General features: G+C 40.6%; 3 protein-coding genes across 5 annotated transcripts; 1 reads left to right on the forward strand and 2 right to left on the reverse strand.

The window, feature by feature from the left end:
- Positions 1–253: 253 nt before the first annotated feature.
- On the reverse strand, positions 254–4,059 carry hsc70 (heat shock cognate 70). The gene is made up of 9 exons (XM_028426314.1): positions 3,900–4,059; positions 2,906–3,110; positions 2,588–2,793; positions 2,351–2,503; positions 1,717–2,272; positions 1,413–1,615; positions 1,133–1,331; positions 806–1,038; positions 254–684 (listed from the first exon to the last, which is right to left on the reverse strand). Exons 2-9 carry the CDS (start codon positions 3,108–3,110, stop codon positions 490–492), a joined length of 1,950 nt encoding a protein of 649 aa, XP_028282115.1. The 5' UTR covers positions 3,900–4,059; the 3' UTR covers positions 254–489.
- Positions 4,060–4,452: 393 nt separating this feature from the next.
- Positions 4,453–9,262, reverse strand: LOC114448597 (TBC1 domain family member 15). Of its 3 annotated transcripts, XM_028425640.1 has the most exons (11): positions 8,724–9,262; positions 7,555–7,924; positions 7,300–7,485; positions 7,091–7,209; positions 6,549–6,652; positions 6,355–6,422; positions 6,056–6,202; positions 5,713–5,803; positions 5,469–5,617; positions 5,244–5,385; positions 4,453–5,159 (listed from the first exon to the last, which is right to left on the reverse strand). In XM_028425640.1, the coding sequence occupies exons 2-11, from the start codon at positions 7,646–7,648 to the stop codon at positions 4,991–4,993; spliced, it is 1,269 nt and encodes a 422-aa protein (XP_028281441.1). In that variant the 5' UTR covers positions 7,649–7,924; positions 8,724–9,262; the 3' UTR covers positions 4,453–4,990. The 3 variants fall into 3 exon arrangements, with proteins under 3 accessions (XP_028281441.1, XP_028281439.1, XP_028281440.1); XM_028425638.1 differs by lacking the exon at positions 7,555–7,924; XM_028425639.1 differs by lacking the exon at positions 8,724–9,262 and having other exon boundaries at positions 7,555–8,477.
- Positions 9,263–11,143: 1,881 nt separating this feature from the next.
- Positions 11,144–15,061, forward strand: LOC114448709 (uncharacterized). The gene is made up of 9 exons (XM_028425844.1): positions 11,144–11,356; positions 11,442–11,502; positions 11,588–11,959; positions 12,043–12,075; positions 12,977–13,012; positions 13,102–13,216; positions 13,437–13,508; positions 13,591–13,666; positions 13,779–15,061. Exons 2-9 carry the CDS (start codon positions 11,442–11,444, stop codon positions 13,851–13,853), a joined length of 840 nt encoding a protein of 279 aa, XP_028281645.1. The 5' UTR covers positions 11,144–11,356; the 3' UTR covers positions 13,854–15,061.
- The last annotated feature ends 255 nt before the right edge of the window (positions 15,062–15,316 follow it).

The following is a 15,316-nucleotide window of genomic DNA, read 5'->3' on the forward strand; positions in this document are numbered from 1 at the left end:
TTGTATGTACTTTGTACAGTTTAGATCTGACATACGCAACATTTTCTATGACTAAGGCTTGGTAAAACACAGGAAAAGGATATTGAGCAAAACATTTGAGGTTGTCACAGGAACCAGATTTATCTGCAAGCAAACAGCTGCAAGATTAAAATCTTAAAAATCATACCTGTAGCATGCTCTCTGAGAAGATCTAAACTGTCATTGCAATACATAGTAAACAAAACACAACAAGATCAACATTTCATTTCTGATCTTTATTGAGAATTTTTGAGGTGTCTTGTACAAAAAATGTGGTATGTTAAGGTCAGATTTATTGGATTAGATTTTAATATTATCAACAAAACAGGGCAGATGATGAAAATATAATGAGATCTGCTGGGTATTTCAACAAGATTAATTTTGTCTTTACCTTTTAAACCATAAGAGTATTCTTTGAAACACAAAACACTGGTCTGATCGAAAGAATACTCTTATAGATCTGCCGGGTGTTTAATCAACCTCCTCGATAGTTGGGCCAGAAGAGGAGCCACCCCCAGCCCCACCAGGAAAGCCACCGGGCATTCCTCCAGGCATTCCCCCAGGCATTCCTCCAGGCGTACCCCCTTGGTAGAGCTTAGAGATGATGGGGTTGCACACCTTCTCGAGTTCTTTCTGCTGGTGATCATACTCATCCTTCTCAGCCGTCTGGGTAATAGAACAAGCACATAAATATGTTTTTTAATAGATTACATTGATTACATGATGTGGACTGCTGTGAACCTCTGTCTGTAAACAATATTAATGGTTTAGTCAAAGGATGCTTTACCTGGTTCCTGTCCAGCCAGGCAATGACTTCGTTGCACTTGTCCACAATGGTCTTCTTGTCCTCAGGGCTGATCTTGTCTTGGAGCTTCTCATCCTCTACTGTGCTCTTCATGTTGAAGGCCAGAGACTCGAGGGAATTCTTGGCTGTGATTTTTTCTCTCTGGGCCTCATCCTCAGACCTGAACTGCTCTGCCTCCTGCACCATACGCTCAATGTCCTCCTTGCTCAACCGTCCTATGGGAAGAATAAGCAGAAACATGTTTATTTTTTCTATATATAGATATACCATTAATTTTAATGCTTCTTTATTTAGGAGGCATGGTTGTACCTTTGTCATTGGTGATGGTTATCTTGTTCTCTTTTCCAGTGCTTTTGTCCACAGCAGACACATTAAGAATGCCATTGGCATCAATGTCAAAGGTCACCTCAATCTGAGGGACACCTCTGGGAGCAGGTGGTATACCAGTCAGTTCAAACTTCCCCAGGATATTATTGTCCTTGGTCATGGCTCTCTCGCCTTCATAAACCTGAAAATGATTCAGTGTTATTATCTATAATATACTGAGGCAATTGGGAGTGAGCTGCTGTCAATGTAGAGGTCATTGTACCTGAATGAGCACACCAGGCTGGTTGTCTGAATAGGTGGTGAAGGTTTGGGTTTGCTTGGTTGGGATGGTGGTGTTCCTTTTGATAAGGACAGTCATTACCCCTCCAGCTGTCTCAATTCCCAGGGACAGGGGTGTGACATCCAGCAGGAGCAGGTCCTGTACATTCTCAGACTTATCACCAGCCAAGATGGCTGCCTGCACAGCTGTGAAGAGTTTCCAAATGTTGAAACTAGTGCCACGATGTCCAGGAAGCTCTTACATAAATCAGGTTTATTGGATTTAAATAAAAGCTTGAAAAACCCACCTGCACCATAGGCCACAGCCTCATCAGGGTTGATACTCTTGTTGAGGTCACGGCCATTGAAAAAATCCTGCAGAAGCTTCTGAATCTTGGGGATACGTGTGGAGCCCCCCACCAGGACAATGTCATGGATCTGACTCTTGTCCATCTTGGCATCCCTTAGGGCCTTTTCCACAGGCTCAAGAGTTCCACGAAATAGATCTGCATTGAGCTCTTCAAAGCGGGCCCTGGTGATGGATGTATAGAAATCTGTGCCTTCATAGAGGGAATCGATCTCGATGCTGGCCTGGGTGCTGCTGGAGAGGGTGCGCTTGGCACGTTCACAGGCTGTGCGCAGGCGACGAACAGCCCGTTTGTTGTTGATGATTTCCTTTTTGAACTTACGCTTGAACTCAGCGATGAAGTGATTCACCATGCGGTTGTCAAAGTCCTCACCTCCCAAGTGCGTGTCACCTGCTGTGGCCTTGACCTCAAAGATGCCATCCTCAATAGTCAGGATGGACACATCAAAAGTTCCACCTCCAAGGTCAAAGATGAGAACATTACGCTCACCACCAACCTAAAAATAAATGATGGGAATTACTAAGGTGAACTTAAGCAACTAAGATAAGGTTTACATTTCAGACATTAGTGATACCTTCTTGTCCAGGCCATAAGCAATAGCTGCAGCAGTAGGCTCATTAATGATGCGCAGCACATTGAGCCCAGAGATGGTTCCAGCATCTTTGGTGGCTTGACGCTGGGAGTCATTGAAGTAAGCAGGAACTGTGATGACTGCATTGGTCACAGGCTATAAAAATAGTAGGACAATATCAGCCAGTGCATTGTAGTAACAGAAACCCTTAAAGAGGTGTGGAGGAGCCATTGTGTTTACCTTGCCAAGGTAAGCTTCAGAGATCTCCTTCATTTTGGTGAGCACCATTGAGGAAATCTCCTCAGGGTAGAATGTCTTAATCTCACCCTTGTATTCAACTTCCACCTTGGGTTTGGAGGAGTCATTTACTACCTTGAAGGGCCAGTGTTTCATGTCAGACTGCACCACGGCATCATCAAACTTACGACCTATCAGACGTTTAGCATCTAAAGGAGATTTAAATGAGAAGAGTACATAGAGTAATAACAACAACAACAACAACAACAACAACAACAACAATAATAATAATAATAATAATAATAATAATAATATTATTACCAAACACAGTGTTGGATGGGTTCATGGCCACCTGGTTCTTGGCAGCATCTCCTATAAGTCTCTCTGTGTCTGTGAAGGCCACATAGCTGGGGGTGGTCCTGTTTCCTTGGTCGTTGGCAATGATCTCCACTTTGCCATGCTGAAAGATGCCCACACAGGAATATGTGGTGCCCAGATCAATACCCACAGCAGGTCCTTTAGACATCTGGAATGAACAAAATGGCTTACTGTGTCACAGTGCCCTTTAATTCTCCATCCTTACTGCTTCTCTCCTCCCTCAGCAGCATGGCATACAGCCTCTCTTTAAATGTGATCCTGCAATAGTGATCAGTGTGTCTATTTTCCGACAGCTGGCTCCACAAATACCTTTCAGTTACTATAATAAGTGTCAGCATGTCTACATGGAAGGCAGATAAAAATGTAGGGATCACGTAGCAGCATCTCATTAACATGCTTGGATCAGTACTTAAAAAGAAAAAAAAAACAACTTTGAGGTTCAATAACAAACATATCTGATTAGTGAAGAACTCAGTAAGAGCTTTTTGGTGCCACAGTTGAAAAGGGTGTGCTCTGACAAAACCACAAAACCAAGCACAGAAAGAGAGAAAAAAACACAGATACATACAGTGGAATAGTCCCCTAATCAGAGAGCAGAAAACTACCTAGATTGAAGTTTGTTTTTCCGCCCTTCTGTATGCCTATTGGATGCAGCCTTGTTGCAGCCAGACCATTATTGAGTTACATCTTGTTATCCAGTAAAACAGAACAGAAAAAGGCTGACTTTGTTTTACACCCACTAAACAGGAAACCTCCCCGACCCACTCACCATCCAGAAGAAGGCTGATAGGAACGTTTCATAGACATTTTGCTTCCATTTGTCATGCCATGCAATATTTACTTATTTGGGAACTTCTTACTTTAACCAGACAAGCAGTAAGCAAGACAAAGTAAGAAACCAGGCCAAAGTGCATTGCCTCTTATTCTAACGGGTTACCTTGTGCAGTTAGACTTGAGAGTGTACTGAATTAAAGTGATGCCCTGTTTTCACCCAGCGCTAAACACTGCCGTCTGAGCTTCTCTCCAGCACTCCTTTCCCTCTCCTGGCAGGCAGACTAAGAGGGCGAGTGTCTCTGCTCCCCCGTGTATATAGAGCACTGTGCAGGGAGAGCCCATCAGGGAGTCAGGTGACTCCACCAGGGAAAGTTCTAGACCCATGTTCCTGCAAGGATTTCCTTGAAAGAAACAGTTGCTATTCCTGTCTCTGTAGCTCTCTGCTAGCAGAAAATGTCAAATTTAAATTCAAATTAGGCATGAATTCTAAAATTAAGTGAGCAGCATAATTAAGTATTTTCTGGATACAGTTAATGTGGGTCACATGTTCCATTTTCACTGTAATAACACTGGATGGTAACCAATGACAGTTTTCAAACATTGTGAAAATCTCATAGCCATAATTACATTAGAAGCAAAAGGAGATAGCAAGACATTAACCAAAGGTCAGCATATCTGTTGTATATGTGACAAAATAAATAGAAAACTGAAAAAAATCATCTTCTGTAGTTTAATTTGAGGCACAGATTTTCATACAGACATTGTGACAGTTATAATGTAGTCGTGCAGTATCTTTTTTCTTCCCCACTGCTGCATGGTCCCTCTGCCAGAGTCCCATCTATTCCTGTTACATAGGCCTCTCTGACACTTATGCTAGCTATGGCATCAAATATAACTGCAGTTCATTACAGGCAGCACCTGTTGTGACACACCACATCTTACACACTTGCTGCAGTGGGATATTGCATAACCTGAAAAAAAAAAACAGTTAAAGCTCTTCCTCTGAGGTATTACGCTGTTCATACATCCAAACAAAATGTCTCACAGTTGTCGCCGGTCAGCTTTTTTTTTAAAATACTGTACATTCCTAATAAAAACCAAAAACAAATCAAAGTTAAAAATATAAGCAGCCATCGATATTATCAGTGTATTTCCCTCAGCTATGACAAACACCATGAGCCATCAAATCCACACATAAAAATCCTTTTCCATAAAATTACAGTTGCATATGAGATCAGGTATAAATCATAACTATCATTTTAAAACAAATAAACTACGCAGCTGATAAAAAAAGTCCTCGTCTTTGCTCCTGTGTGCTCTGCAGTGACCATTCAGATAATCCCAAGCACAGCGCTTGCAGTAGTTGTAGAAATGATGCTCTGCTTTCTTCAGTGTGCTATTCAGGTCTAGTCTTCCCTGAAGGCTGCACAGAAGTTTAAGACTGTATCACGCACAAACAAATACACAATTTGTACATTTATTAATATATTCTTGCATGCAGACAAACCTGCTGGTGAACTGGATGAGCTGCACATCATCACGGCAGCGCAGCAGAGATTCCCTGTTCTCTATCAGGATTGCCGCACAGATGAAGAGCTCAAAGGTGAAGTCAGTGTTCAGGGCCGGTAACTCTGACTCCGAAGTCTCCTCTGGAAACATCATGAGACATTTAACACACATGTGTTTCAGTTGTGGTTTTATATTTCACTGAACCTGATCTTTAAGGTTTCACCTGTGCTATATGTCCGTGCCAGTCTTTCCTGATAACGGGCTCGGTCAACTTGTTGAGAGATGAGCTCCAGGTGGTCACAACTCAGGATCTCAAACAAACGGAGTGCATCACTGTGTGCAAACTCCCTCTGAAAACCCAGCAGCAGCCACCTTAAACAGGATAGCAGACATCATGCAGACATGAATCACAACATATGCATAAATCCACTTAATTGATAACACAAGAGGATATATAAAAGATTTACCTGTGGCAGAATGTGAAGCTCTCCATGTTGTCTTTGACCAAATGAGTGTAAAGCACAGGGTCCAGTTCTTTCAACAGGGCAGCCTCCAACTCTAACAGATGTTAAAAATAACTCATAAATTTACATTTTATGTTAAAACTGGACTTTAGATCAATATGTGATTTTGTTCTTCTGTTTTGCCTTAATGGCTGTTCTATCATAAAGCTCTTCCAGCTCTGGAATAATGCTTTCAGTTTCTATATTTCACCACTAGAGGTCATCTAAAAATCTATATCAACAAGTCACTGTTGCTCCCTATGCATCTGTGAGGTCTTACAGGCAAAGTGCAGCAGTGTTTTCCCACCTATTTTTCTGTGAAGACCATCAGCCCTGAAGTCCTTTGAGAATTTCTCCATGTAGCAAGAAAAGCTCCAAAAAGTATCCACCTCAGAGTCAAGCACCTCCAGGAAGCGGCTGCACAGGTCATTCATTCCCTGGGCGTAACTGACCTCTGGATCAATAATCAAGTGTTGCACAGTTATTTTATTTTATTGATGCAAACAAACCAAAACAAACCAAACAAACCAAAACCAATAAGCCCCTGAACCTGACTGATCAGGTCAGAGTCAATAACCCTGCAAGGGACTCATTGTGGCCGATTACCTGGATGAAAAGCAGCATATGTGATGAGGATGTCTCTCAACACCAACAGATTGCCTAATCCTTCATTCCTGTAGATACAAAAAGTTATTAGATTCACAGATTTGGACTTAATCAGGTTGATTTTTATCATTTTAAAACAACAGTAAACAATTGTGGCACAGAACATTTTATTTTAATGGCTGAGGATCACTCACTGGTAATAGCTCAGGTCTCTGTTGGTCCGAGGAGCATCCTTGTCAATGATTCGTATGGCTTCCCGCAGCTCATCATGCTCAAATGTGACCCGCTCAAATAATATCTGTTAGTAGGAAGGAAATATAGAGACAGTATTCCACCATTATAGGCAAAATTCTCTATATGTTAGGTTTTTGCACTAAATAATAATAATAATAATAATAATAATAATAATAATAATAATAATAATAATGTGATGACTGTCAACTATTTCTCATATTTGTGTCTTTCTGCTTGCATGAGAGGCCTTCCTCTCTGAACCAGCTGCTCACACACACTGCAGATAGAACAGCTTAACACTTAAGCAAATACAAAGAATGTAAAGTAAATAAAAGATAAACTGTTTGCTTAACAAAATTAGATCCTGCTGTCTGTTTCCCTAAATGCACATACCCTCCCTGCTGATCTTCTCAGTGAACATACTGAGAGAGATCTGTGTAACAGAACAAATGCAGAAAAGTACCCAATAAATAATAATAATAATAATAATGATGGATCTAACCTGAGCCTGGAGCTCCAAAAAGGTCAGCCTGTCTCTGACCTCCTCACACTGATCCTGGGTCTGCTGCTGGGCCTCTGCCTCCCTCTGGTCAAAGTACTTGACAGCTGCTATCAACTCAGCTGTTTGAAACAGAGAGAAAACATTTGTAAACTAAACGAAAACATCAGAGTCATATATGACTTTCTTCCCAGTGGCATTTGTGCCTTTACCATCAGTGCCATTGAGGTGCATCCGCACAGCCTGGGGAAGGAACTGCTGCCACTTTTTTTTCATGGCTTGGTAACGTACGAGCAGCTGCTCATGCAGCAGGGAGCGCTCCAACGCTGTGGAGCTGCACGGGTACATCCCGAAGACAAAACGCCATGCCAGGCCTCGCTCAGACGGACACACACCACCTGCACAGAGGATAAAGAGTTTGAGTGGACTGACTGTAGGAGAAAATCTCACTTTTTAGTGAACTTTACCCTTGTTTTCAGCAGAACCTGAGGATTTGAAGTGTCTTATGTAATAACTGGCTCTGCTGGTTGATTTCAGTGTTTTCAGGGAAGGAATGTGCATAAAGGTCAGAGGGCCACAAAGAAGTGGGGGGTGAATTTCCACATTCCTGCTCACAGATGATAGACTCAATGTGATGTTTGAGCCACAGGAGGAACCGCTCTGTGAGAACAAACCTGATAACACAGCCCATCAGAACATAGATCCAGAGGCATCCTCACATCTACGGCTGAATATTGTTTGAACATCATGTGATTGTATTTTTCTCATAAACTCCATAAATGGTGCATGTTGTTTTATCACTGCAGTCATGCTGCTGCTCTTTGCTCCAGGGAGGGTCTGATGAACAATGAAATATTAACATTTTAGAGAATAGATCGACTGTGAGTTCACATCCTGAAGGAAAGCATCACTTGACCTGGTCTGCAGGAATGAGCCTGGGCACAATTTCACAAGAAAAGTTTCATCCTTTTTAACTGACATTTAAAATAGATAGGATTAAACAGGTGATGTGTTTAGTTTTACAAACCATGGTTCTATGACGTATCACCACAGAATGGCAAAACAAGCTTTTGAAGTGAAGTTTAGTGAATAAGTAACGGATTTATATTTCTAAATGGGCATTAAAGGATTATTTAAGATTTGTATTTAGCCTATTGTGACCTAACGATCTTTAGTCTCAGGGGTATTAGATCAAAATACAAACATAACAGGTCAATACTTGCCCGTCCACCCAAAATAATCAAATATTAGTATTTTTCCTCTGGCCTGCAGTGATACATTTTATTTTTTTATATATTTTTTTTTTTACATATTTTGGCATTAATCTCTGAATTTTTACACATAGATTTTTGCCCCCTCTCCAATAAAATACACCAAGAAGCAACTGAAAAAAAATGAGATCATAATAATTCTGGTAGCCAGGTATTGTTTGGTTTACTATAGAAATTGTTCATTGTCTGTCAGTTTTCACCATAAATCAGGTATTATATTGGAGAGTGGTCACACGTTTGTTTAGCAGATCTCTCCAAAACTCTCATTAGCAGAGCAGGCCACAGGAAAACATGCAGGTTTGTTTTTCATGTGAAAGTAACTAATGTGTCATTTATTGTATTTTAGGACAGATAGTCAGGTAAACCGTTTTTGAAGATGTGCATCCTCAGTCTTGACTCGTCGACCCTCCCCTCGGCGTCCATGACCCCAGGTAAAGTGAGACGTGCCCCGGACACGGAAGGACTGCTGACCGCCGCTACCCTCCTCTGGCAGCGGCTGCTGGAGCTCGTCTTCTCTGCTGCTCCAAGCTCCCTGCTCTTCATAGCCTCCATGTGTGCCTGTAGTTTTTTCCCGATCACAGCGCGCACATATGAAGAAAAGTTTCTCAATCGCTCCGCATCCACAGACGAACTCCACACAGCAAAGTCATCTCTCCTGCTCCCTACGCTACAACAACAACACGTCTGTTCCCAAAACCTCCCATCTCCCCCCGTGCGAGCTTCTGATCTCCCCCAGCAGGCTCGGATCATTCAAGATCACACCAAGAAAGCCGTCGAGTGAGTTTTAGGAGACCATGTTCACCTCTGTTGACTCTCATTCAGTCATATGACCGCACCTTTGAGACAGATCCCAGTTTGGCCCACATTCCAGGTGGTGTCCGGCTCAGAAGTGCCAAAGTTCACATTCGATTTGTCAGCAGGTCGAGCTCCCTCTAGTGGACTCTTTAAACATCAGAGTTTTCAAGCGTTTTCAGGCACTTTATTTGACCTCAATGTTTTTGTTTTGCAGGCCACTTCACATTTTATTAATTTCCTTATATGCTCAGTCTGGCACTGTAAGAGGATTTTTAACACGCATATATCAAACAATAATTAATAATAATTATTAAATATATATAATTTATTCTTTAGAGCACATTTTCCTCCTGTCATGAAGTTGGCAGGATCTGAACACAGGTTTTTAAACAACCACTGCTGCTCATTATTTATCCCATCTTGTGGAATATAGGTATATATATAGTATAGGCAAATGCTAAGGGTGCCATGCATCCAGGGGGCGCCAGAAATGGAGGAAGAAAAAAAAGAAAAACAGTGCAACTTCCACTAATCTTAAAACCTAATAGTAATAACATCAATAATAATTGTAGGATTTTGTAGTTGCTTTTCCAATATAGCCTACTTTCCTAAAACGCCCCCTCCTCCTCTGAATAATGGACTTTACCTGCTGCACGGTGGTCTGTTTTGAATGGTCAACAAGCCACAACATGTCAAAACCTCCCAAACTGTCTGTATGAATTACTAATATAATTTGTATATCAGCTAAAGTACGCTGTGTACAGTATAGTCTACATCATACCTGTATCTAGGTGTTTCATTTATATTATCTCATGTTATTTTATTCTTGAAATCATGTGCTTATTATTAGACTGCTGTCACATACTATTCTTCTGTCTTCAGAGGCACTGCTGAGGTTCCCCAGTCCAACCATTGCAAATCCTCCTGTCGCCTCCTCCTCAGCAGCACCACCCAGCACTGATGCAGCAGCATCAAGCAGACCTTCTGTTGCTCCAGTAGTGGGAAGTGGAGCTGGCAGCCATATACATTATCTTGGCAAAACAATCCAAAATGAACTGATAGACTCAATTTGTTCTAAATGATAGAAAGAGATCAAAATATCCCAATATTTCTCCATCATTTTAGACTGCACCCCTGATCCGAGTCATAAGTAGCCGCTCTCTGTCAGGATAGTGTCACAAGAATGATTCCGTTTATTTTTTTGTATTTGTTTTATTAATTCTTCATTAAGTATTTTAAATAAAAGAATGTCTGAGACAAAGCCATTAAGTTTCTTATGAGTATATGTACACTAGCAGTGGAATTTACTGCGATACAACGGGGCGCCACCTGAAATCTTGCCTATGGCGCCATATTGGTTAGGGCCGGTTAGGCCCTTATATGATGTCATCAACAATGTATAAATAAATAATAAACAAACCTATGTTGAAGAGTATGAAAGAGGAGCCAAAGAAGCCAACTATGTAAAATTGGAAAAACCCTCTTTGAACGGAGGAGGAGTGCTGAGGCATCAGCTCTCACCTGTTTACAACTCTGTCCTTTCATCCCTTCCTAGCAGACTTCACTCCCATTCAAACTTTAACGATGGGCCGTCAACAAGTCCTGCACATGGACCGGACACAGTTTCTGGTCGTTAACTGGCCATTAACCAACTATAGGGATCTTAGTCATGTAAATTCCTGCAAGACCCACCCACAGAGGTCCTGAACACATAAAACTCAGATTCCCAACCAGAATAGCAGCAGAACTGAAGAAGCCGTTCGGGGGAGTGGCGAAACGTCTTCAAAAAACAATCCTTGAGTCCAGTTGCCTCGATTTAAACTAAAATGACTATGACCCGGATGAATGAGAGCATCCACAGATATGTTGAAAAGAAGCTAACGCACCACTGGCAGCATATTTAGTTTTACGACACTCTCATCCTGTGTGGTGAAAAGTTTGCTTACTTCCTCCTTCACACAACAAGCACTTACTAAAAAAGATTAAGAACAGCTTGACAGCTTGCCCTAAAACGATGAGATGTTGACACTGAGGTCACTTTTCTTAGCCAACAACTTCCTTCTTTCTTTTCTTTTTTTTTCAAATTCATTGCCACAAAACAGCAAGAAACACACCCAGGAAACTTAGCATCAGTGCTAAGATCTCTTATATATTGACTGAGTCTAACGAAGTGTTAAAACCACCTCTGGATCCAACTGTCAGGGTGAGTATTTACTTTGTGTCGTGTGTGTAAAACTGAACCATCTTTGATAATCAATACTAACCTGAGGGCGGTTTGTTTGGGTCAGATGCAGCTGCCAGGCTTGATTGTTTTTAGTCTCATGTTGGTTCCTGCCTGTAACTCAAAAGGTGAGCGTCATAGTGAGTTATTTTGTCTTTCAACAGTTAACTCTTTCATAAACATATATTTTTTTGTATTGTTTTTTAAACACAGGTGAAAAATGGAATCTAACTGTCAGTAGAAATATCACTGCTGAAAAGGGCTCAAACATTACCATACCGTGCAACTTCACCTATCCATCAAAGCATCACACGGACAATGTTAGTGTCTACTGGAAAAAGTGGGGCCAAAGCTTATGCAGCAAGAATGACAAAGATACTAATGCATTCATTTATCACCCGAATGAGTTGTGTGTGGTTGAGAAGTACAGGAGAAGGACTTTACTCGAAGGGGATAAAGCCAGAGGAAGCTGCTCCCTCAAAATCTTAAACATCACCAGCAATGAATTGGACATCTACGTGAGAATTTCTGTCAAAGGTGACAACTACAGCTTCAAAGGGAACTCTGTCTCTATTTTTGTCAAAGGTCAGTATTCCAATAAGTGCAATTATGATTTCTATAATGTGCCAGAGTGCAGAAAGAAATGACACTGCATGTTTCTCCTACAGGGTCAGGTTATGAAGCAGTCACCTCAAACCCAGGTATAACTTTTAAGGCTTTATTTCATTCAACCTGTTTGAAGGAGTCGTTTGTCTGTTATTAATGCTTTTTTTAGTTGTAGCCCTGAGGTAATAGACTCCATAGTGCTTCACATATGTGATTACTACAGAGTGAACATTACATTTTGCAGCTGTTATCTGTACTTTCTACTCCACTATATTTCTACAGTGTTTGTAGTTACTTGTTACATTTGATGAACACAGTGCTGGACTGATGTGAGGTCAGACTCTGCATGGGGGTGGTGTCACGCTGCCAGCTGTGTTTCTATAATGAGCCTCAGTCATGATGCCGGTGCTCTGGCTCAGTTAGCTAACTAGTTAGCTACTGTCAGCTAACACAGATCCATCCGTTAATGTCTGATTAACATTAATCATTACATTAATCTACAGCCGGAATACTTACACAGTAAAAAATGGTGAATACATATTTTTTCATTATTAGCCTCTCTGTTCTTTTGATGCCCACAGCCTGCCTCATGACACACAGACCTGTCCATAGCTGGTTCTGTACTGAAAATGTAAATTAACTACACATATTCGGTGTGTGATACTTTTACTTTTAATACTTTACGTACATTTAAAAGTAAGTGCTTAAGACTTTTACTTAAGTAGGATTGTTGATGTAGCACTTCTACTTTTACTTGAGTATATATTTTGTTGGGTAATTGTACTTTTACTTAAGTACCAAGCTTCAGTACGTCCTCCACCACTGGTCCAAACTAGCACTGAGTTGATGTAAACACATGAACCACTACTGTGAGCAAAGCTGCACAGAGCTGCTTTCCTCTCAGCACTAAATGAGGCCAGTGGATTTAGCACTTCGTCGTCACATTGTTTAATATTTGTCCAGCAGTTCTGTTGAAACTTGTTGTGTCTTCCACAGACAGTTTCTCATCTTTCACCCTTGAAGACACGACAAGTAAGTTCAGTGTGTTTCCAGAGCAGTCCCACATTAATTGTAAATGAGTAAAACAATCTTTCTGTTCTTTTTCATCCTGTCTCTCACAGTGGAGGTGATCCTAAATACTTCGACAACCATGTATTTGGCCATCTTTATACCTCTTGCTACACTTGTAATCATTCTTCTTGTGGCTGGAATTTCCATTATCGCAAAACGCAGAAGGTGTGATGTTCTCATTTGAATAAACTTTAGCTGAAATATTCTAACAGTTTTAGCCAGTAACATATGATGTAAAGGTTCTATATATGTACACAACATGGCTGACTGAAAGACAGCAGTTCACTATTAACAAGGATGATCTGATTCTTACATTAACAACATTTGAAGATTTAAAGGCTGCAGTAAAGTATCCATACTTACCATAATAATCAATTCTCCGCAGGTCTCAGACTTTGACCAGGGAGGAATCTGGATACTACGTAAACTTCAGCAGAGCCTCCTCTAGCCCACCCAGGTTTGTATTATTATCATTCAGTCATTTTTAACACTTACATTTCTGACCATGTGAATCAAAGCTGCTCTCCTTTGTCTTTCAGTGAATCATGTTCTAAAAAAGACGTGAATTGTCCTCAACCAAAAGTCATTGATGATCCTGTCTACGCCAATGTTCAGGTACGATGCTCCTTTAATTAAAGAAGCAGCCAGGATGAAACAAACAAAACAACACTTTTAACAAACACATAAAGCAGCAACGTTAATGTTACACAATTTCTGTCTTTTATAGAACCCAACAGGTCAAATGAACCAGAATATGGATACCACGGACAACATATATGTAAATGTGGATTATTCAAAATAGCACAAATGCTGCACAACTGTACTTTAATTTATCAACTCTGATAGCTGTCTTTAGTACATTAGAATCAGACTCCAGATTTGGACAGTTTTACATTGACAATAACAAGGAAACAATGTGAACAGAAGTATTATTCATATCATGTTAGAACAATGTAAATAATCCACTGCTTCTTAAATGATTTTTAGTTTCATTCGTTCATGGCTTTGTCATTGTATAAGCACAATAATTAGCTAGATAGCAGAATGTGGCTACTGCTGATAATGTTGGAGGAGATGTGGGGGATTCACTGAGTCACAAGACTCCACTGTTTGTAGTAGACAGTCCAATGCAAACAGTACTGCCAGCCTGTTTACATGCCTTCACCAGCATGCAAAGCTTTCTATCACTCATTCAATCTGCATAAGCGTGTAAATATCTGAGCTTCCAAAGGTTGACAGCAGGCCTTCCACACAGCGCAGCTTGTATTACCTGCCAGTGTCAGTGTTGCAGCACTGACTGTTGCAGGAAATGATGATAATAAGCCTTTAGCCCTTTGCAACGTTGAAGTTCTGTTTTCTGTGGAATTTATAATGCATGGTTAATAGTTAATAGCGTATATACAGCAGGCTGTAACATGTTAATCAGTTTTGCTCCTTTTTTTTAAACAAGATTTAATTTATTGCCCCGTGATAGCATGTTAAATTCATAGACGTTACCAAAAATAAAGCATAAAAAGGTGATCGTCTCTTGTCAGCAGTGTCCTTTTACACAGACAACTACAAATCTGGGGGTAAGTGATCTTAAACATGACGTCAGTGGTCAAGTCCAGTTTTTATCAGTTAGGGCAACTAGCCAAAGTGAAAGTCATTGCTTTCTGGATTTTAATCCATGCTTTTATCACATCTCAACTAGACTATTGATGTACAAGTTATGTTGGGCAGAGTCAGACCTGCTTCAGCCTCCCTCAGGCCTCTCAGATCTGTCTCTTTTAGCTGTTCCTGAGACAAAGAGGAGAGTGAGAGGTGATCGTGCTGCCCCAGAACAAGTTGCCTCTGCATATCAGGCAGGCTGACTCGCTTCCTCTCCAAAAACACATATTTTCTCTTTTGCTTTAAACTCAGTTTTAAATGTTGGCTTTTAATGTTTTAATGTTTCATTGTTTTAATTTTTTATATGTTTTTCATTCTTTTATGTGTTTTATATGTTCTTATATATTTCTACAGCCCTTTGGCCAGCAAGGTTGTTTTTAAAGTGCTTTATAAATAAAGTTGAGTTGAGTTTACTTGGCTGTTTGACCATTTGACTCCTGATTTCACTTTTAAGAGACAACACATCATCATCAGAGTTTCTCTTCATTCAAATGGTCATGTGCAATAATAATGTAAGAAGATGCTGGAGGAGTCCACGGAACATGTGTAGTGCTTCTTAAAAACACTGTTCATATCATGTGGCATCTAGAATGTGGTTTGCATATGCAATATAGA

This window comes from Parambassis ranga, chromosome 16 (assembly GCF_900634625.1).
Source record: "Parambassis ranga chromosome 16, fParRan2.1, whole genome shotgun sequence".
Lineage (NCBI taxonomy): Eukaryota > Metazoa > Chordata > Actinopteri > Ambassidae > Parambassis > Parambassis ranga.

Excerpts from the sequence above, each read along its gene's own strand:
- hsc70 (XM_028426314.1), bottom strand. The coding sequence starts at position 3,110 with ATGTCTAAAGGACCTGCTGTGGGTATTGATCTGGGCACCACATATTCC. Across the intron at positions 1,332-1,412 it reads AGCCTGGTGTGCTCATTCAG|GTTTATGAAGGCGAGAGAGC; the intron begins GTACAATGACCT and ends AATCATTTTCAG. Across the intron at positions 1,039-1,132 it reads AACCATCACCAATGACAAAG|GACGGTTGAGCAAGGAGGAC; the intron begins GTACAACCATGC and ends TTCTTCCCATAG.
- LOC114448597 (XM_028425638.1), bottom strand. The coding sequence starts at position 9,108 with ATGATCCGAGCCTGCTGGGGGAGATCAGAAGCTCGCACGGGGGGAGAT. Across the intron at positions 6,423-6,548 it reads AGAGACCTGAGCTATTACCA|GAATGAAGGATTAGGCAATC; the intron begins GTGAGTGATCCT and ends TTGTATCTACAG. Across the intron at positions 5,618-5,712 it reads AGCTTCACATTCTGCCACAG|GTGGCTGCTGCTGGGTTTTC; the intron begins GTAAATCTTTTA and ends ATCCTGTTTAAG.
- LOC114448709 (XM_028425844.1), top strand. The coding sequence starts at position 11,442 with ATGCAGCTGCCAGGCTTGATTGTTTTTAGTCTCATGTTGGTTCCTGCC. Across the intron at positions 11,960-12,042 it reads TGTCTCTATTTTTGTCAAAG|GGTCAGGTTATGAAGCAGTC; the intron begins GTCAGTATTCCA and ends TTTCTCCTACAG. Across the intron at positions 13,509-13,590 it reads GCCTCCTCTAGCCCACCCAG|TGAATCATGTTCTAAAAAAG; the intron begins GTTTGTATTATT and ends TTTGTCTTTCAG.